The following is a 21,732-nucleotide window of genomic DNA, read 5'->3' as shown; positions in this document are numbered from 1 at the left end:
GCCAAAGGCAGTGACCCTTGCTGTGGAGGAGCTGGAGGTGCGGTGTGGGAGCGGGAGCCGGGAGAAGGGCCTCAGAACTGCTCGGCGCCTTTTTCCAACTCCTCGCCCGCTGCCCCACAGCAGGTCACTGGGTCAGAGTGGCTATGGGGACAGACAAATGCTGGTCCAGCGAGGAGCATACAGCAGGCGTCCTGAGGTCCCAGATCTACTGCCGGCTCAGCTACTCCGTGCCTTGGGACTTGGTTCAGGGACCTCCGTGCTTCAGTCTTCTGTCAGGCAGGCTGGGCTGGGGGCCTCATCATAGACCATCTGGAAGCACCGGGGAGCTTGCAGGTGCCTGGGGGAGGGGCAGCTCGACACTGCCATCCATCCTTGCTGAGGCGAGGCCCTGCCCCCACCCCACCCCTGGAGGGGTAAGGCACTCCTCACACAGCACAATCCTCACAGGGACAGACAGTAAAGAAGCAGTAATACTTTTATTCCCATCAGTGATGCTGACGGGGCCTGACCCTTTACAAAGAAAATGTTAGGAAAAAAGAGGGGCAGGGGCCCGAAGTCTCCGTTCTTGATACCCCCACCCCTCTGCCCACCCACCGTCAGTGCCTCCAGACCAGAGCAGGCAAGGGCTGGCCACTCTGGAGGGCTCCCTGGGCTAGGCCATCTGCCAGCAGAGTCAAAGGTGAGAGCAGAGAAGCCGGGCCCAGCAGAGCTCTTCCAGGGCAGACGGCGAACAGAAAGGGGGCATGATGGGTGGGCTGTCCCCTTGGTGACCAGTCCTGGGCTGTCTGTGCCTCTCTGCGGCATCACGGGGGCCCCTGCTGGCTCCGCCTCTCCTCCAGCGCCCTGCACACCCACATGGACACCACGGTGGCGTTTCCGTCATTGAACTGCATGATGAACGGGTGGCCCTGTGGTGGGGGGGAAGGGGAAGAGAGGCTGTGACACACATTCCCCAGACTCTGCACTTCATTACGCTTGCCAAGGCCTGTTCTCAGCCTGGACCTCCTTTCTTCTCCCCCACTGGCCCTACAAGAGAAGGACACCATCAACCCATTTCACAGCTAGCTTGACTGAGGCCAGTGGAGGGGCAGCACTCGCTGCATAGCTCAGATTCTGCCCGGTGCTCCACCACCACCTCCTGAGAGTCCCACCAGCCTGAAAGTGGCCTGTGGGGGAGGGCCTGTCCTGTCTCCACACTGCCAGGCTCCTCCGCACCCCGCACCACTCCAACAGCAGACTGACGAATGCCTGGCCCCTGGGTTGCCAGTGCCCCAGTCCAGGGGCTGCCCACAGATCAGAGAATCATCTCCTCCGCGGCTACATCTCTCCCTTCCGGTGTTCTTCTATGTCTATGTCTTGGCAACAGGCCTATGTCTATGCTCTCTGAGGAAGTCCCCACGTCCAAGTGGAGGGAAGGCAAACGTAGCAGGGGCAGGAGGGATACGCTGGTGGGTGCAGATCCCCTCTGGTTCCTGGTGACCAGGGGGGGCCTGGACTTCGGAGGGGCCAGGACTGTCTCCATGTGGCCTGTGTCGGGCTTTAAATTACTTAGTCTATAAGGCAGGTCCAGTTCTATTTAGCCAGTCCCCTCCCCTGCGGTCCTGAGGAATCAAGATTCACATTCACAAATCTTAGGGCTTCCTGGGAGTTCTCAGGGAAGGTCAGAAGAAAGCAGAGGCAGTCAGTCACCCTGACCACAGGCCAAATGTGAAAGGGAAACTGAAAAGCATTATCTTCCCCCCTCCTTACCAAGCAGCTTCTCTGCTAAGAAACACACACCTGAAAGCTTCTTCTTTTACCAAAAATGTAGCCGGAGATTCAGGGAGCCGCAGTGGGCTTGTGTGGGGGGTGTGGGAAGGCTCCTGCTTCCCTCCCTTCCCCCCACCTCCTCTCCTGCCCCTGCAGCCTTCCAGCTCCAGCTTGCCTGAACCCTCAGCTTTCTTCTTTTTTTTTAGATTTTTTTTTTTTTTTATTTGAGAGAGAAGAGAGAGCAAGCATGCAGAGAGGGAGAAGAATCTTCTAGCAGACCCCCTGCTGAGTGCGGACACAGGGCTTGATCCCACGACCCAAGAGATCAGGACCTGAGCCAAAGCAGAAAGTCAGATGCTCAGCGTGCTGAGGCCACCAGCACCAGTGCACCTCCGGCTTTCTGAGCCCTTATCGGGCTCCTTCTCTCTTCCCCACTGGTGTGAGCTGGGCTCCCAGCACTGCTTTCCCCATATACCCCAGTCTTGACCAGCAGCTCTGGGGAATAGCCAGCCACAGGCCAAGCTGCCTCAAAATGAGTTCATCACATGGCAGGAGGGATGAGGGCCGGGGCTCATATGCCCTGAGTGCCCAGATCCCAGGGTCTGCAGGAGCGGCCTAAGACCAGGCCAGGGGAGGCAATGAGGCTGCTTGGTCAGACCTGATGTGTCTCTGGGGATAGGAAGGAAAGCCATCCAGGCTTCTTTACCTTGGACTCCTGCTGCGTCTCCTTACCTGGCTTTCTCAGTTCGGGTAAGGAAAGCCATTTTCCGAAGCACCTGGCATGGTCTAGCTCAAAGCCGTACAGAACACCCAACGAGGGCAGGGAGCTTGGCTTAGGGGGTGCCAAGGGCACTCAGCCCAGTGCAGTGACTCACCGAGGCCATGGTGGAGCTAGGCCTGGAGCCCACCTGGGCACTTCCTGGGATCTGCTCGTCGCATTCTGCGGGGGATCCCAACACACGTGCGGGACTACTGGGGGCGGGCAGGTGCCCCTCACAGACTGCCACTGGGTAAGGGGACTTGGAAGCCAGGTGGGGTTGGTGTCCTGCAGGCGGCTGGGCTGGGGCTGGGGCTGGAGCAGGAGAGGCCCAGGAGGGCTCCTATCTTGACTCCCACATGCAGTTCTCCCCCGTATACATGCCTACCCTACACCTGCCTTCCTAATCGCTACCTAACAAGAGGGAAGTCCTCCTCTATGTCTGAGCGCGCACACTGCCTTTCCAGGAGGCTCAGGAGAGGTGACCTTGTGCCCTTGTGAAGAACAAAGGGAAAAGCTGTGTTCAGAAGCTGATGGGCCCCTCCCCCCAAGCCTGGGGTAGCACAGTGTCACTTTCCCAGAATGCCCGGTGACTTTGGGGCCCATATGCTGCATCTCTGTTATCATCTGTTCGGGAACAAGCAGAGCGGAACTGCAGGAGGGGAGAGTGGAGGCATTCCTCCAGTTAGGGGAAGGCTGATGGCTGCACGGCAGGGACGGCACTGTGCCCAAGTGCCCTGGGAGGCGCGAGGAGGAGAGGGCCGGAATCCACTGTTCTGGCGGAGATTCTGCCCCTTTCCCGCCCTCCTTGGCTGGGAGGTTCTCCTGTCCTGCGCGTCCCTGATGCTGTACACCCACCTGCAGGGAGGGACCTGGACAGGTGGTCTTGTCCCCAGCCATTGTTGACTGGCTCTGGAGAGAGGTGTGGGGGAATCACAGAGGGACGCAGAGAGGGGACAGAGACGGACAGATAAGGGAGGGAGACCCCAGCCTCTCTAGGGAGCAGGGCCTGTGAGCTGTGAACTTGGGAGCCGGTGGTGGTGGGGCACAGAGAGGAAGCCAGCAAGCAAGGAGGGGAGCACAGAGAGAAGCAGAGCAGAGCAGCAGGGGGCCCCCAGGGCAAGGATCCCCGGGCTTGGCCGCAGCTCAGCCTGCAGAGCCCACGAGCACCTCACAGTCTGGGCGACAGGCACCAAGTCAGAGGCAGGCACTAGAATCTCCACTTTACACACGAGGAAACGCAGACCGCTGGCTCATGGCTGACCTGCCTGGGCTCCCAGGGCTGGGTCTGGATTACAGGTGTCTGAAACCCAAGACCACGGCCCAGGGCTCTCGCAGGCTGACCGGGAGCAGACAGAAGTGGCAGAATCAACAAACAGATCACAATTCCCCTCACCTTTATTTCTGCCCCGTGATTCAGACCCTCCTGGACAGAGGTGACACTGGGGCTGCTAGCCTACACTGCCCCAGGTCCTGACCTCAGTTGGCGCTATGCCCTGGACACACTGGGAGAATGCCCGCCTGTCATGGTGGCAGGTGACTCTCCCTTGATGCTCCCTAGCCCCGTCGGCCTGTGTGGGAAGCAGGGCACACATATCTTCATCCCATTTTACAGAAGAGAACACTGAGGCCCAAGGAGGGAAGTGACTGGTTAACAGTGCTGGGGCTGAACTCAGATCTCCTGGTTTCTAAGCTGGTGCATTCTCAGGGCCAACTGTTGTCCCCTGTGACCCTGGCGGGTGTGTTCCCCGCTTCTTCTCTAGGATACAGCGACACTCCTCCAGCGCTGCCATGCACGATGCAGGAACTCCTCATGAGTGTAATAAGCAAACAAAACCTGGCGGACGATTCTAGAGAAAGCAGGAGAATCCCTCAGCCGCTCTGAGGTGCCTGGGTTCCCAGGAGGCTCCGGACAGGCCTGAGCAGATGCGGGCACAGCCAGATGCCGGAGATGGACGGAAACGACCCCCTACAGAACGCTAGTGCTAAGTCCAGCGCCATGGAGGGGTGGTGTGTGCTGGGCGCCTGCCGAGGGCTTTGTCCTCATTTTCCCACGGAATCCCCACACTCACTCTGGAGGCACACACAGCCATGCGTGTCCACCTTCCAGATGAGGAAACAGACACTCGGGGCCCTGTCCAGGGTCGTCGGAGCAAGGGGCCGGGCTGGACACCAACGAGGGGCTTCTGACTCCAAATGCTCTCCCACACCCGCAACCAGAGAGCTGACTTCGCAGGTCTCTTTCGGGGTCTCCATGAGGCCCTGGAGGGTTCGTGCCTCCTGCAGCACTTGGGGGGAAGTGCCCATCCTGTCCCAGGGAGAGGAATCCAGACATGGGCAAACCCTCGTAGTCCCAATCACACAGCAAGGAATTGGGGGAGGGGTTGTGTGTGTTTGCCTTGCTCCCCCTGCAGCGACACCCACAAGCAGCTTATCAGGAGCATCTCACCCCCCACCCCCCACCCCCCGTGGCTGCCCCAGGTACGGGCGTCTCTGCCCTCCGCCAGAAAGCGTGTCAGTAGCCACTCCGCCGAGGCTGGCGGGCGTGGGGCGTGCGCCGTTCTGGGGCTGCTGCCCATCTGCTGGCCTCATCACCAGGCAGTGGGAGCCACTCTCATCTCCTGCATTCTCTCTGGGCCAGTTGCAACAACTGAACTGGTGAGGGTTGAAGTATTATGGTCCACAGACTTCGCCACAGAAGGTGGAGACATAATGAAGGGAAGAGGTTGGGACCGCAAGAGGTAGGACGGCTCCGAAAGTGGGACGCGGGGGAGGGCACGAGGGACAAGTCCACGGCCACCGAAGACGGCCGTTGTCACCTGGTGTGGCCACAGCCACGTGGGGCTGAGCAGCGGACCGTGCTGGCACAGGGAAGGGCCCTCGTGGAAACTAAGAACTAGTGGGTGGGGGAAGTGTAGTTCTCCCTCTCCTTTATCTGGGCCAAGTGACCGGGGGTTCGCTAGAGCGGGTCTCTCTGCCTCTGTAGTATTGTCCCTAATTTTTTCCCATCCATTTCATCGTGATGAGATGCCTTCCTGACCGACCACAGGGCACTCCCGAGTCTCTCCGTGTAGGCAGTGCTCTACCCTCTGCCAGCGGGGACAGGGAAGTGGGGGGTTAGTGTGCCCACCACCTGCTGCAGTGCTAAGAGCTGCCCGAGGCTTAGGAGTCTGGAGACTTTCTTCCCAAATGGGAATTGACCTGCGTGGGGTCTGCACACTTCCTTCTCTTGCATAACTTCCTCAAGAACATCATGCATGTGAATCATTAATCATCTGCAGACAGACCTGCCATGCCGGCGCACAGTAGGCCCTCAATTAGTAGCAGGCCTGCGGCAGGACAAAGCCATCCGCATACTCTGTGTGTCAGCACTTGCCGTGCGCCGTACAGCTGCTGGACATCTGCACGTGGCCTCGAACCCTCCCAGCACCCCCATTTACAGACAAAAGGAACTGAGGTGCCAAGCAATGGGACAAGAGCTAGAAAGCGGCAGACACAGGGTTTGAATCCAAGGCTCTCTTTTGTCCTAGAGGACACTGACCACTGTGCTTTCTGAGGTCAGGCACAGTGAGTTCTAAATGTCTACTTCTGGGGCGCCTGGGTGGCTCAGTTAAGCGTCTGACTCTTGACGTCAGCTCAGGTCATGATCTCAGGATTGTGGGATGGAGCCCCGTGTTGGACTCCGTGCTTGGGGGGGGGGTCTGCTTGAGATACCCTCCCTCTGCCCCTCCGACCAATTGCAAGCATGGCCTCTCTCTTTCTAAAAAAAATACATCTTTAAAAAAATAAATTTCTACTTTTTAAAGATTTTATTTATTTATTTGTCAGAGAGAAAGAGCGAGAGAGCACAAGCAGGGGGAGCAGCAGACAGAAGGAGAAGCAGGCTCTTTGTTGAGCAGGGAGCCCGATGTGGGGCTCGATCCCAAGACCCTGGGATCATGACCTCAGCTGAAATCAAGAGCTGGATGCTTACCTGACTGAGTCAGCCAGGTGCCCCTCAACAAGTGATTTTTTTTTTTTTTAAGATTTTATTTATTTGACAGACAGAGATTACAAGTAGGCAGAGAGGCAGGCAGAGAGAGAGGAGGAAGCAGGCTTCCTGCTGAGCAGAGAGCGGGATGCGGGGCTCGATCCCAGGACGCCGGGATCACGACCTGAGACAAAGGCAGAGGCTTTAACCCACTGAGCCACCCAGGCGCCCCAACTGGTAACTGCAATTAGAGTGACAAAAAGGCGTATCTGTGTCCTATCTTGTTCAAAGTCCTATGTGTTAGGCAGTTCTATTCACATGATTTAATAATCAGCAACTCTGAGTATTTTTATCTCCATCTGACAGATAAGGAAACTAAAGCACAGGAAGGTTGAGGAAGTAGCCCAAGGCCGTGGAGCTTGAACACCGTGTTGTCTCCAGCGCCCGAGCCCTCCGCCGTTGTGTTGTCCTGTGGCATGAGTGCCAGGGCTGGAGACGGCAGCCTCCACCCTGCAGGACAGCCTGCCCCCAGAGCAGAGGTGAGAACCCCTGCTTCTCCATTCCCTCTCCTTGGACCCAGTCTCTAGAGAAGCAGGAAAACTACAGGTCTAGTGCACGGAAACCTTCCAGGGCTACAGACACTGACTGACTGGACTCTGAAGGTAACCACAGAAAGAACAATCAGAAACAGGATGTTCAACAGCTGACTGTACCCTAAACCTCTGCTCTCCCTCTATGGGGCCTTTTTTGTCACGTCTCCTCATAGAAGATGCCGTCTCCCCCAGACAGAACTGTGCACACGCCCTCTTGTGGACCTCTCCAGAGGCCTTCTCTTGTTCTGCCATGCGTTAACGTCATTTGAACCCACTGTTGCCCTAACGTTAGACTGGAAACCACTTGAGGGCAGGGCACAGCTAATCACTTAGGAGCCACCAAGGCAATGAGTTGGACTGACTGGTAAGTTATGGCATTTCCCCAGGGGCCTGCTGAAAGGCTGAGAAGCACCACAGGCTGGGGCGGGTGGGCCTGGTGAGAAGTCTCGAAGAGCTGAGGAGGCTCTAGACGCTGGGGGGAGGCGGGGGTCCTCTCTGGACCACAGGATGAGCCCAGGTCAGCAGGTGCTCCGCTCCCGCGGAGGAGGAAGCTGCATGGGAGGGAACTCCAAGGACCCGGTGCCCGCTGAAGCAGACGAGCCAAGCCAAGTCTGAAACAAGTGACAGTCCCACAGGCTGCTCGGGCGAGCCGGTGGGGCGGTCTTGTGATTAGGGGATGCCCGTGAGGGGTGACCCGAGAGGCTGACGTGTCCCCAGGGTCGGCGCTCTGCCCGCCACTTTGTGTTTCCTTGCTGGGCCTGCGAGCCTTGCCGGAAGGCTCTCCGCACGGCCCCTGTAGGACCGCAGTCCTCGCGGCGGGGCTGGCCCTTCCGTTCCTACTCAGCACTACCGGAGGAGCGGCAGGGCCCGACGGGACTGCAGAGGCAGGCGGAAACGCAGGATGTGAGGTGTGTGAGGGCTTCTACATGTTTGATTCAAGTTGTCAAGAAATATTTTAACTGTAGGTGTAAAAACCTAATGAAAAATGACTGTACGTACTCATGTGCTTAACTCAGTGTGCTCCACTGAGGACCGACCGGCAAGCGTTACCCTGCACGGTGATGTGAACTTATTCTTTGCGGCTCTTGGAGCAAAGTCAGGCCTGCTTGTCAGATCTGTGCATGTTATTGGACTTCTTCTCTGAGGGGGGACAGCCAGGAGGGCTGTTCTGGTGCACTGGCCATCTGAAAGAACTCAGGGCTGCGATGTGCACTCACACCGTAAGGACAGAGAACAATGGTGAGTGCCACGCAGGAGACAGGTGCACCGAGCCCATGAAGTCCGTCTGCCCGGCGGCTGCCCCATGACGCCCAGCAAGGGCGCTGAGGGTCAAGGCTGCTCTGAGTTTCTCTGATGGTGTCCGTTCCAGCAGCGCTGTGTCCCTCTCATCTGACCTACAGATTCACCGTAAGCAGCTCATGTGAACAGCTGCTAGTTACTGTCAGTGACTAAACTCTGAAAACAAACGTTTTCTGCTATTCCCTTTGCAAAGCTTCTATATGCGTTTAACAGATGCCTGAGCTGGGCCGGCACTGGGAAGGGTCAGGAGTTCCTTGACTGTGCTACTGAGACAACAGCAGAGGGAAGCTGACAGCTCACGGAGATAGCACTGTAACTCCCGCTTAGGAGCCCAGCTCTTCGATTCTGTGTCCTTCAAGAGAGGGCTCACGAATGACTTTACAAAGAAGTGTCCACAATGCATACTAACACATTCATGCTAAAAAAACAAGACACCCTTCTTTCCTATCTTAATAGCGTTACGTAATAGAGAACATTCTGTGACTACAGGTTCAAAACTACTAATTGAATCCCTGCTTACCTAGGAGGTCAGTCTGATCAGGGAGCAATCTGACTTATAAAAGGACGCACAGATGCCCGATGTCTGCTAGCCTGCTGACAAGTGGCAGGGCAGCAGGCAGTCTTTATAATATTAATTACATGACATAAGAAGTCATAATCACCCCTGGGGTCAACTCTGCCTTTCAGGCCCGGTGTGCCAGGCTGGTCACCAGGCAGAGCTGGGGAAGGAGGTGGCTGGAGGGGAGTCCCCACAAATGGGGACTTAGCAGGGAGGAGCCAAAGCTCCTCCGTCAAAATCCTTTTCTCTGTTCCTGTATAGGATAATGCAAGGAGCCCCGGACAGAGTCAGCAAACCCTCTTGGTGCTATCCCCGAGTGATGGTTTGGGAAGGGCCATGACATGACGGCCTCGCTGCAAAGGGCAGACTACTCCCCAGGGGACCTGCATTCCCCAGGCTTCATCACTCTTCATGCCAGCACTTCTGTTGTTACTACACTCCTGAGCTGTGGCCCCAGCGAGGAGGAGTGCAGCAGGGGAAGGAAGGATGGAGCGGGGTGAGCTCAGGGGCCTCCTGCCCACGGGGAGGGCGCGTTCCGGCCTGCCCTCTGGTGGGGGGTCTGAGGTTGCTCACTCCTGGGAACCGGTAAATTCCCAGCAAGGCAGCAAGGGCCATAAGGTAAGTGCATCCTTTAATCTAGGTCTTTGTAGAAGTAAAGCGGATCCTTGCTTTCCATCATTTCCTGAGTCCTGTTTCTCAGTTGGTTTTGAACATGGGGACAAGGTTTGCTAGCCTCCTCAGTCCCACCGAATACGGCTGCACTCTCTTCCTCTGGGGGAGGGGTTTGTAAGGACCAAATGAGATCACCGGTCCACAGACTTGGCGTCTCAGACACAGGTGGGCAGTGAGGGGTGGTCCTTACTCCTCCGCATAGAACACTCTGGGGGTGCAGCAGTAAGACGAGGCGGCGAGCCTTGTCTCTGTGCAGCAACCGTGGAACTGCCTGATCTACCTAGCTCGGCTTTCTAGAATGGGCTTTCTCGGCCTCTGATTTCTAAAGCTCTTCCCTGGGTGAGGGAAGAGGGGGCCCCTTCCGGCCCTTCATTTTCTTTTAAGACCTCAGGAACATTTTGCAGCTGTGACACGCCATTTCAATCAACCTTCCTGAGTTTACTCTTCACCACTGCTACAGAAATAGATGTTTCTTCCCAAATATTCAATTATTAGCAGCAAATTGCTTACCTCTAGCCATCCTAGCCTGTACACAGGCATCTAAGGGGGTCAAGGAGCTCTCCACCTTTCATCTGAGTAGATCTATGTGCTCCTACACAGAGTAATTGGTCAGAAAATGGCCCATCGAGAGAACAAGATATTTCCCGAGGTCCCTGCAAATCATCCTAGAGCTTGTGCAGTATGGTGCAGGGAGGGGGCACAGGGTGACTTCAGAGGGCCACAGGAGTCGGGACTAGGGGGTGCCAGAGGCAGAATGGGGGTCTTGCCTCAATAGTGCTGAGGACTCTTACCTGACAGGCTGATCTGCAGCATGTCCAAGTAGTGAATATGGGGCCGTTTACTGATGTCTAGATGGTCAAGGTCTGTCTTGTGGGGTGATGGCTGTATGGTGGTGGAGATTTAAAGACGCAATGCTCAGAAGGATGGATTTTTCTCTCTGGCCCTCTTGTTTTGTTTGTCTGCTGGTTGGTTTTTTTTTTTCCTTACCTCTGAAGCTATGATGTTTGAGCTTGGAGACCTTTGCTTTACATGTGCATGTGCTCATGTACGTGGGTATATGTGAGCACGTGGGTATGGGAAAGGCAGGGGGTAGGCAACCAGAACTGGCACAATTTCTGGCACACAGTGGGAGCTCTGTACATTTGTTGAACACAGCAGAATGGAGTGATTCTGACAGTGAGTCAATGAAGAGATGATGAGAGACTAAGACAGCCTAACAGTCTTCTTTCTGTGGCCTTCTAATGTGGCCCTCGCCATGGCAGATAAAATGGAACAGTTTTAAAAAAGCATGGCTGAACTGAAAGAAAGGCAATCCATAAGGGTTACCAAGGAAGATGGAGCTGAAAACCAGAATAAGTGAGTGGAAGTCTTGTGGTTTTACAGGGGCTACTGGTTCCAGGAATGTAGTTCTAGAAAGAATGAAGAACTAAGCAGAAACAGGAGACAAGGTTCCCCAGGGAGCTGACCCTGAGACCCTGAACAAAGTTTAAACTACAGAAGGGATAAGCTGTGAAAGGCTAACCATCAGCAAAGGGGACTGTAAGTGGCCCTGAGGGGGGCTGCCCAAGCAATAAAAAAATGGGGCAGAGCCCTGTGCAGTTTGGGACTGGGTGCACTACCTCTGTAGTTTGAGAACCCCAGACTGATAAACTGATACAATGTTGATCTTGATCTTGTGTTACTCTGGAATGTCTGTCAGAAGCATACCAAAAACCCTTCTGGGGCAATCCTTCTGAAATTTAACCATTTCCATAGTCATAAACCCCACTCAGTATGAGCTTACAGTAAAAATTCCCAAACTTGTGAGGATATAATTCGCCATAGACAAGAATGAGCAGACAAGATACACACAGGAAGATGAGAGTTCTCAGAACTGAGATAATTGAAAAGTAATTGGGAGGGAAAATGTAAAAAAGTGCACATTTGAAAAGATTAAAAACGTACAAGAAGAAAGTAATGTATTAAGAAAAGAATACGATATGATGAAAAAGAGTACAGAAAGATCTGAAAAAGAATGTAATGTAACACTTATAGAAAATAAAACAGTGGGGGGTGCCTGGATGGCTCAGTCGGTTGAGCAGCTGCCTTCAGCTCAGGTCATGATCCCAGGATTCTGTGATGGAGCCCCACATCGGGCTCCCCGCTCAGCAGACAGCTTGCTTCCCCCTCTCCCTCTTCCTGCTGCTCTGCCTACTTGTGCTATCTCTCTGTCACATAAATAAATAAAATCTTAAAAGAAAAAGAAGTCACTGGAAAAAAACAAAACAAAACAGAACAAAACAAAAGAAACTGCACGGATGAGCCAGACAGCTGAAGAGAGACTTAGTAAGCTACAATGAATGGCCTAAGAAGATCATCCAGAGCCCAGTAGAGAGAAAAATTTTCTTTTAATGTGAAAGAGAAAGGCCCAGAAGAAAGACCCAGACAAGACTGAACATGTGGGGGCGGGTGATATCCAGAGACAAGAGTTGAGGATTTTGAGAGCTGATGAAAGAGTGAATTCCCAGAATAAAGAATCACAATGTTCTCCAAATAGAATGAATATAATGAAATCGACACCAGACACATCGTAGGGAGACTGCGGAACACCAGGGACAGAGACGTATTGCCTACAGAGGGAGGTGCAGAGTCTCACCAGCAAGAATAGAAGCCAGAGGACAACAGAATCTCTTCAAGACCCCAGGAGAGACAGTCAGCCTACACCTCTAACCTGATCCGATTAAACCGACGATCAAGAATGACCGCAGAGTAAAGATAATCCTAAACAAAAGCTCAATGGTCCTGCCCCCCGCAGCCACTCCCCTGCAGAACTCTTTCTTGAGGAAGCACAATGCAACAGCGACAAGGAACAAACAACTGGTATGCCCACGGAAAAATCTAAACAAGCACTAATTATGTATAAAATGACGGTGAAGGTAAGGACTGATTCCGAGGATCTGAAAACAAGGCTACGATGAAATCCTGGACTGTAAGGACATGCAAGGAGGGACAGAGGAGATGCTTGCAGGGTCCTTAGGTCTCGGGGGAGAAGGGCTACGGCAGAGAGTGCTGGCCGCCTCTCAGTGACCCTTCTCTCTTCCTCCTTACTGACACAAATCCTGATTCTAGGGAGGAACATTGTTACCCAGCAGAGCAACTGTACCCCCGCCTCCCTTGCAGCTAGTTTTGGCCCATGTGAGAATATACACTGTGCGCCAATGTCCTGAACACAAGGGCAAGCTTCTCTACTGCTTTTTCTCACTGCTGGCGGCTGGAGCTCAAATGCCCCTAGGCTGGTAAAATGGAAGGAGCCGCTGCACTAGTCTGGGCACCCTACTTAAAGAAGGCACCCTTGTGGCCTTCTTTAAGCTGCTGTTTGCCTTTTGATCATATGTGATTTAAACGAATTCTAACTAATATGAAGGTAAGACATAGACTCTAAGGCTGCATATTGTTTGGGAGAGTATATTTATTGACTAACCTTAGGCTTTGCTAAATTAGATGAAAAATTTAGGGATAATCCATGAGAGGCTAGAAACAGAATATAATTCCTTTACCAACAGAAAGAATAAAAGGGAAGGGGAAAAAAATGAACCCAATAGAATAGAGAAAGAAGAAGTTAAAAAAAAAAGTATTGTAGAGAGAAAGCACAAAATAGGATAATAGAAAAATATTCAAGTATACCAACAAGCAATAAATATAAGTGATTAAACTAATCAATTAAAAAAACATTGGATGAAATTTAAAACACCAACCACAAAATGCAGAGATTCATTTACAAGAACACAGAAACGGTAAGAGCAAAGGGAAAGTAAAACACATAGCAGACAAATATGAACCAAAAGACAGCAGAGGTTATTAACAGCAGACAAAATGAAAGATCACAGCAATATATTCGAGACCAAGGGCACTCTCGTAAAGGTAAAGGACACACCTTGAAGTGAAGATAGAGTCTTTTGGCACGGCCAACACTTACAGACAGAACTGGAAGGAGAAACTGACAAAGCCACACCACGAATCGAGGAAGATTTGAACACAGTCCTCTGAATGACTGAGAGAGAGAAAGCGTGTAGAAAATTAGGACACAAAATATTTGGGTCACATGATTGACAAGTTTGATCTACAGGCTGTAAAGAGGACACTGCATTCAGCAATGAGAGAACACATGCACAAAGAGAACACAGGGAGAAAAGTCAACCACGTAATGAAGGAACCTCAACAAATACCGACTTGGAACTTCAACAAACACAGATTTGGACCAACCATGTACACTGACCAAGATGCATGAAGAGCGGTAACAATCAAAAGATAGCAAAACACCTGAGTGTTTGCAAATAAAAAAAAAAATACTTCTAAACAACCCATGGGTCAAAAAGGAAATCCTAAATGAAATTAGAAGTTACTTAGAACTGAGTGACATAAAAATACTACATATCAATATTAATGGGGTACAGCTAAAAAATATTTAAAAGGTGATTTACAGCATTATATGGGTATTTTGGGGTGGGGAAGATTGGAAATTTTTCAACAGAATATAAACAAATTGTAAACAGAACAAAAAATAAATCCAAAGAAAACATAAGATTGCAAATAAAGGGATTAGATAGAAAGGTATCAAAGAAATGGTCAATTCAATAAAATAATGATCCTTTAAAAAATTATTAAAGCAGACTAACCTCTGACAAAACTGATAAAGACAAAGTATGCATCACTAGGAATGAAAATAGGATACATAACTGCAAATCCAGAAAACAAAATAACGATATTCCGTATGAATTCATGAGGCCAACGTATTTGAAAATGCAGAGTGACGACCCTACAGCAGAGTGGGGTCGGGGGAGGGATATGGACAGATACATGGTGGGGGCAGTGGGAAGGGTGGCAAGGGTGGTGACTGGGAGGTTCCAAGACCCCTGACCAAACATCACCATGCCAGGTGAGCCCCAGGTCCTGAGCCCTGGTACCCCACTTTCAACTTTTAAAAGAACTTCCTATTCCGTTGTCTCATCTTATTTCAAGAAGCATCCAATTAAGCAAGGGCTGATACTCCTTAAAATCCATATTGGTGGGCACCTGGGTGGCCCAGTGGGTTAAAACCTCTGCCTTCGGCTCAGGTTGTGATCCCAGGGTCCTGGGATCAAGCCCTGCATCAGGCTCTCTGCTCAACGGGGAACCTGCCTTCCCCCCTCCTCTGCCTGCCTCTCTGCCTACTTGTGATCTCTGTCTGTCAAATAAATAAATAAAATCTTTAAAAAAATCCATCTGGGTAATAGTTTTTCTAGTTGGGATAAGGAACTGGGGTACTGGGGGTGTCTTCAGCAGAGGTCATGATCCCGGGGATCCTAGGATCGAGCGTGATGTCAGGCTCCCTGGTCGGTGGTGAGTCTACTTCTCCCTCTGCACACACATCCCCTTGCCGGAATGTGTGCTTGCTTCTCTTTCTCTCTCTCTCTCTCAAATAACTAACTAAATAAATAAGATCTTAAAGAAAAGGGGGAGTGATAAACAACCCTTTGCATGAACACTGAAACTAAAGGGGACATTTTTGATGCTATCAAATCAACAAAAAACACAGAGGAAAGAAAATTGCTAGACACTGGCTATCAAAATTTTGGGTACATAACTAACTGAAGTGCCATCTTTTTTTGTTTTGTTTTTTTACTGTTTTCAGCTGTGATGCCCCCGAGTTCACTGGGCCTCACTCAATTCATTGGAATGGGTTACTACTGTGGTGAGTGTGGGGGAGCCCAGGGGACTGGCTGGGGTAACCCTTTTGGAAAATTTGAAGAGTTTAACAAAGGCCAACACTGTCAGGCCTACAAAATACAAATAGTCTACAAAATACAGGATTGAAAATGACCAGTTACAAAAAAAAGAAAAGAAAAGAAAAGAAAATAACCAGTTACTCTAGCGTTTCTGCTATCAGCAACCAATGTTTTCCATTGGAAACCACCCCTCTTTTTCTTTTTCAAAGGAACGCCACAAAAAAGGAGCAAGCCACTTGAAAATTCTGATCATTCTGTGTCCCAGCAGCAAACAAAAGTCATCAATAGAACCCACTTCTAGCCTTGAGCAATATTTTCTAAAACAAAACACAAAGAACCTGTGGTACTTAACTATTCTGTTATTGATTTACTGTGGCTTGCAAGGTAATGTTGAAGAAAATTAAATGTATGGAAGCCTGAAATGCGTTTTCCGTGGCGGTGAACGGTGTGGCCTGCGTTTTCTGTGTCGTTGGTCATGCGCACGATGAATGACTAAGGGAGCTCACTTCATCTGCTTACAAATAAGCTGGCCGCCTTCACAGCTTAAGAAGCCAAGTCTGTTTTTGCCGGGGAAGAGGGACAAAGTTACTTAGTTACAAGATTGCTTCTCCTCGTACTTGTTCTCTAGTTTTCAATCAAATCCAGTATAGATGTGGGGAACGGCTTCTAGTTACCTGACTCTAGATCTGGTTTTTAGAGCCCAAGCACTTCCTTTGGTATAGTCATGGCTTACTCGGTCCCTTCAGAAAATAAGAAAATTTCAACACATTGAAGTCTACCCTAATTACTGATTCAAGACCAAAGTGGTCATATTGTTTCAGACATGGACACGGACGCGGACACTGACATGCCACATTACCTAGAGGTGTATTCCTACTTAGACAAACCGCCTGTTTCCAACTCTGGGAGCACCTGACACATCAACAGGTCACTACAATTCGACACCCGTATTTAAGACGAAGAATCTGGAAGTTCAGCTGAAACTTGATCGTTTCTAGCTAGTCACTCGAGCTTTTATTCAAGCCGATTTTCTCGTATTGCAGACTTAGCGCTAACAAGCTTAGTATCTGGTTTCCCAATATAAAGCCCAAAAGAAATAGTCAAAGGGTAGAGGAAGAGGTGAGGGCCAAGGGTTGGAGGGAAGACCGAGGACAGGCATAAGGAGTGCCATTGACGAGCAGCACAAACGCAACAAGAACAGAAAGTGAGCTTGGGGCAGTCGTGGCAGGGACAATGGCCTCACACACGGTAGTATCAGGAGACACTGTTACAGCAGAACACAGCAAACGGACGATGCTCACAATGACAACCTAAAGACATTCTTTTAAAAAGCTAAATCCTGGGGCGCCTGGGTGGCTCAGTTGGTTGGGCGACTGCCTTTGGCGCAGGTCCTGATCCTGGAGTCCCAGGATAGAGTCCCACATCAGGCTCCCAGCTCCATGGGAGTCTGCTTCTCCCTCTGACCTTCTCCCTTCTCATGCTCTCTCTCTCAGATAAATTTAAACAAAACAAAACAAAAAAAGCTAAATCCTGATGTATCTAAACATTTAAGAGGATAAGGAAGAAAATGACAAATACTTTCAAGAAAACTCTTCTCTATAATCTACTTTTTTAACCTTTTGATTTTATAAAGAATAAGCTTCCGTTATCTGGATAGTTTCCTTATACGGAGCGGCTCATTCACCAACAGAAGGTGCAGAGCTGCCCTCCCAGCTTTCGAACGTCAATGTTAAACACGGCAAAGCTCTCACCCTGCCCAGAGCCTTTCTGCAGCAACGTGCAATGTCACGGGGCAGACGAGCCCTCAGATCATCTGAATTCAGTGAAGACATATGGGGCCACTCAGGGCCCAAGTTTATCTCCGCTTCCTTCGCAGAGAGTTTGATTACTTCTAAGATTTATGGTCGAAGTGGAAGGAAAGAAGAAATACTTCACAAGAGCAGATTTATAACCTCATCTTTTTTTTTTTTTTTAATAACATTAGGGATGACATCTTATGACAGAATCTTGGAATGACTGCTGAGCAACTTGGAAACTCAGTGGGAAGTTTTATATTTTGGGGGTTCGGAGCATTTTGTTCTTAGAAAGGTCAGGTAGGAAAGGACCAGGGAAATGAGCCAGGGAGACGGTCAGAGAGTGAGTGTCAGCTGGTTTAATTTTCTGTGTCAACTCTGAAAATTAGATAAACAATGACAAATCAGGCTTTTAAAATGAACTTGTCAGTTCTGGTTTTCTTGATACATGGTAACATTTTTCAAGTCCTGGTAGTCCTAAAGACAGATTTAACCCCTGAGAGGTTTATATGTAAGTGTTCTGAAGTCTGCACATCTGAAAACAAAAGGTTCAGTCCAACTCTGTAACCCTCGAAAGAAAAACTAATTATCTTTGAAACTTAAAAACTCTTCTCCTAACAATTAAGGGGACTTTGCTAAAGCCAAAAGGTTTAGCCTTTTCTGGACAGTCTCAGCAACTTTGGATTTGTTTTTGTTTTTGTTTTTCTTTCCATCATCTTCTTGGCTCCCCAGACCAGTTCAGCCCATTCAACATGGTCCCTTGATCTTTCGACTACTGTTCTAGAGGATACTGAAATCTTGAGCTGGTGCTCCTTCTCCTCCTGCTAACCGAGGGGTGGGGGGCACAGACACTGCCCCTGTTCCCCTCCTTCCCTGCTCTGCTGTCATGAGGATGTGGGATAAAATAACTTAAGTCTACATTTCTGTGGCGACACACTCCCTCGTGGTAAGGGGGGAGACAGCAGCAAGGACTTTTAATAGCTGCTCTTATTGGCTCCACTATAAGGATATTTATTCAAAGATAATCCAGTTTGAAGATGTTGATTTGGAGAGAGGAATACAGTTACTGACAGACAGCAGCATTTGACGGGTTTTTCATTCCACAAAGTGCTCTCTCAAGCTCATGATCTAAATTCCAATGTCACGACCACCCCCAGGAAGTGTCTGGATGGCATTACTATTACTACCTCCAATCTGTGGGTTCAAAAACTGGGTTCAGAGTAAGGGACTGGGTTAAGGTAGAGGGGGGATTTGAACCAGACGGTCCGCTCCAAAGCCTGTGCCTTTTGTTAGAATATGGTATTCCAGCAACATAATCGAGACCGAGGTGAGCTCTGAGCCCGGGCCAGGCACTGGTCGGCTGCTCTCACGTGTGTCACCGCATGCCACCTCCCGGTGAAGTAGATGCCAACCTGTTTATGAACGAGGATGACGGAGCTCCGAGCCAGCCTGTTTATGAACGAGGATGACGGAGCTCCGAGCCAGCCTGTTTATGAATGAGGATGATGGAGCTCTGAGGCAGTAAGGACTGCTGGGTGGCTGAAGTCTCAGGGCTGGCCTGACCCCAGGTGCTGGATGTCCCGTGTCCGTCTTTCCCCACACCCTACAGCTGGTAGAGCCTGTCCTTCCCCTGCCCAATAGAGCACAGACACCATGGTTTGCCCTGGATCAAAGTCTGAAGTTGGTGATTTTTAGCCCTCCAATATCAGTCTTGGCCTCATCCCTAAATCGGATGTCCTTTTCTTTTCTGATGTAGAAAAGGGTCCCAAGTTCAAAATCACCTCTGCTACCAGCTCACTGCTGAGAAGAAAGTCACCGGATTCAACCAACTCAAAGGTGAGGGGAATGGGCAAGAGCACGGGGACCGCATGTGTTTGAAGGGAGGGCGCTCGCCCAGCACGAATGCCATCTCTGATCTCTCAGGGGGCCCGAGCGCTGGTGTGAGGGGCTCCGTCGGTGCCCGCACGTCATCGACCTGTGGCTCCTGGGGGCCGGGAGCTCTCCTTTTCTGCACTGCAGCTGTCCCCCCAGCTCTGTGAACTTTGTCTTCTGCCAAACAGGGAGAAGAGCAGCAGCCTCGCGGGGAGGCTGAGTGTTAGTCACAATTATCAATGACCAAATCGTGGCTGTACTTATCATACCTCCTTTCTAAGGAGATTTTTATAACACCTAATGTATGTTTACTGCTAAGAACGGAAGACATTGGCCCAGTTCTCCTGACGGCGGTGTACCTTGTGGGTAGATGGGCAATAGAGAAGTAGGGAGAATTAGGGACCTTGCCAATTCTCCAGGAAGGACCCTGTATTAAGGGCCCTCGATGCTCATCGAGCAGCCCCTCCCCTGAGCCTCAGGCCTCCAGCCCTGACTCACTCCCTCATTTAAACCAAGAACAAGCAGACTTCCCTGGGTTCAGAATTCCGTGTAACTAAAACACAAAATAGAAAAGAGGCATCCCAACTGTTGCACTCGTGCACAGCCTATAGGCAAGATGGCAGTGCCCTCAGACAGCATTTCAAATACAGTTTATTAGTGTGTGATATGAAAAGGGTATTTTTATTGCATGATATAATGCAATGGGACCTTGGGCGCTCTGTGGAAAGACCTCACACTCAGAAGTGTAATGAACCCGTAGTCCCAAAAACATTATACTGTACATTAACCTATCATTAATGGCACATTAGGGCTGGGGGCATTGCACGCTTGCTGGTCAGGGCTCCATCAGGACAGTGGTGAGAAAACCACATAGTCTTCCCAGGCTTAAAACAAATAGAGAAAATAAATATTCCTGATGTCTACAGGCAGCATTAAAGGAAGTTCAATCCCAGCTCTGCCCTGTAATTTCCAAGCCTGCTTTTCTAGGAGAGGAAGACACACAACTAAACAAAAGAAGGAAACGGCGCTCTTCCTATTTACCCCTAGCTATTGGCTATGCAACCTCTGAGCTGGCCGTCAAGGCCGGATCAGATGGGCCCTTTTGTTAGCATAAAAGCTGCCCAAAGGACAGCTTGGATCCTGGATCCTTGGCCTGGGATCCCAGACCAGAGAGGCAGAAGTAGCCATGGAGGTGGTATGTCTACCTCCCTCGCTTTCTAGATGGGGCAGTCAAGGCTCAAAAACACAAGGGAACAGAAAGAGGGGCGAAGTATGTGAAACATATCACAAACGGTCAACAAATGCAAGGAAAAAGTGTTTAACTTCCTACTTAATGAAACAATGCAAATTAAAATGACTATCCCTGATCGGATTGGTACGGATTCGAAGTCTGGTAATTCAGCATCAGAAGAGGCAAGCCGGCATTCCCATATCCGGTATACAAAATGCATACAGAGATGGTTGCCCATCTTAAGAGCAAAGATCTGGAAATGGTCCAGAAGTTCTATGATACGGTCCTGGTTATATGGTACATTCATATTATGGATTACCATGTGGCCATTAAAAAGAACGGCGTAGACTTTTATAGGGTCTGGAAAGATTCTAAAAATATAGTAAGTGAAAACGCAAGGTGCAGAACAGTAACAACAGAAACCACCGTGAACAGCAGAACACCCTGGAGAGCAGGGCTGGGGGCGTGGGAGGGGTAGGGAGAACACGAATTTTTACACATATCCTCCAGTGTTACTGGAAATTATAACCATGACTTAAAAACAAGTTTCAGAAAAGAAATGACGAGGGTAGGAGCAAACATCTTCGGGAACATCTTCTTTTCCAACTCCTATGCTATCTGCTTTACGTGCTTTACCTGGTCTGGGTTTGCCCAAAAACAGAAACAGTAAGTGAGTCACTATGACCCTCCCCTTCCACGAAGTGGGGATTGAAGCCTCAAGGGGTGAAATAATTTGTTCAAGGTGACTCTTTTCATCTTCCTTCAAAACCGGAACAGAGTATTTATAAAATAGAGAAATTCTGGCCAAGCGCTTGATGCAGCCTCCAGCCACCTTCCTGAGCTGGGACAGTTTGCCTAACTCAGGGGTGATCAGGACGTGGGGGAGAAGGCAAGAAGAGGCTGCTCGCTTTGGCAGAGGTCCAGTCAAACTTCTGGAAATGCCTTATCTCCACACCGTAAAGGGGGGTGTCCTTTATGTGTCCAAGTAAATAATGCCTGGCAGCCAGGGCTCAAACACACGAGGGGAAGTAGTTCCCTAATTAAACATGAGTCAACTTCAAAGGAAACCCAGTTGCTGTTCCACGGAGAGGCAGCGGCCTCAGACCAGCAGAGTGGCAAGGTGACAGTTGGGGCCCGGAGGTCTCTGGGCAGCCCCACAACTTAGGACTGTCTGAGTCAAGTCTCCCCACTGTTCCAGGAAGTTTGCTCTGTTTTCTCATCCCTCCATCCTTCCCAATAACAGTCTTGTGATTTCTGGATAACCGACTTCGCAGCAATATTTTTAAAATGCTAGATTTTATTTGTCCTGGGGTCTGCCAGCACATGCTGTAATTAAAATGTTGATTAGTAAACAGTTTATATGACAGACAATGCAGTTAAAGCCTACAGTTAGGTCAATATGTGATTTAGATTTGCCATTTAAAAAATCTCATTTAAATTTTGCATACATTAATCACTGCCATACTTCAAGGTTCTGATATCCACCTGACTAC

The 21,732-nt window shown here is 50.3% G+C and overlaps 1 protein-coding gene across 2 annotated transcripts in view; it reads right to left on the bottom strand.

Annotated features, from left to right (window-relative positions):
- Window positions 1-452: 452 nt before the first annotated feature.
- Window positions 453-21,732, bottom strand: part of LOC111153163 (mitogen-activated protein kinase kinase 5) — a 267,166-nt gene continuing 245,886 nt past the window's right edge. For both annotated transcript variants that reach the window (XM_022511975.1, XM_022511977.1), the window contains one exon: window positions 453-908. In XM_022511975.1, the coding sequence (XP_022367683.1) occupies window positions 804-908 (105 nt within the window). In that variant the 3' untranslated portion in view covers window positions 453-803. The remainder of the gene's footprint in view (window positions 909-21,732) is intronic.

This window comes from Enhydra lutris, unplaced genomic scaffold, assembly GCF_002288905.1.
Source record: "Enhydra lutris kenyoni isolate GAN:26980312 unplaced genomic scaffold, ASM228890v2 scaffoldscaffold31, whole genome shotgun sequence".
Lineage (NCBI taxonomy): Eukaryota > Metazoa > Chordata > Mammalia > Carnivora > Mustelidae > Enhydra > Enhydra lutris.
The sequence above is the reverse complement of the archived record's forward strand: the minus strand, read 5'-3'. Positions and strand labels throughout refer to the sequence as shown.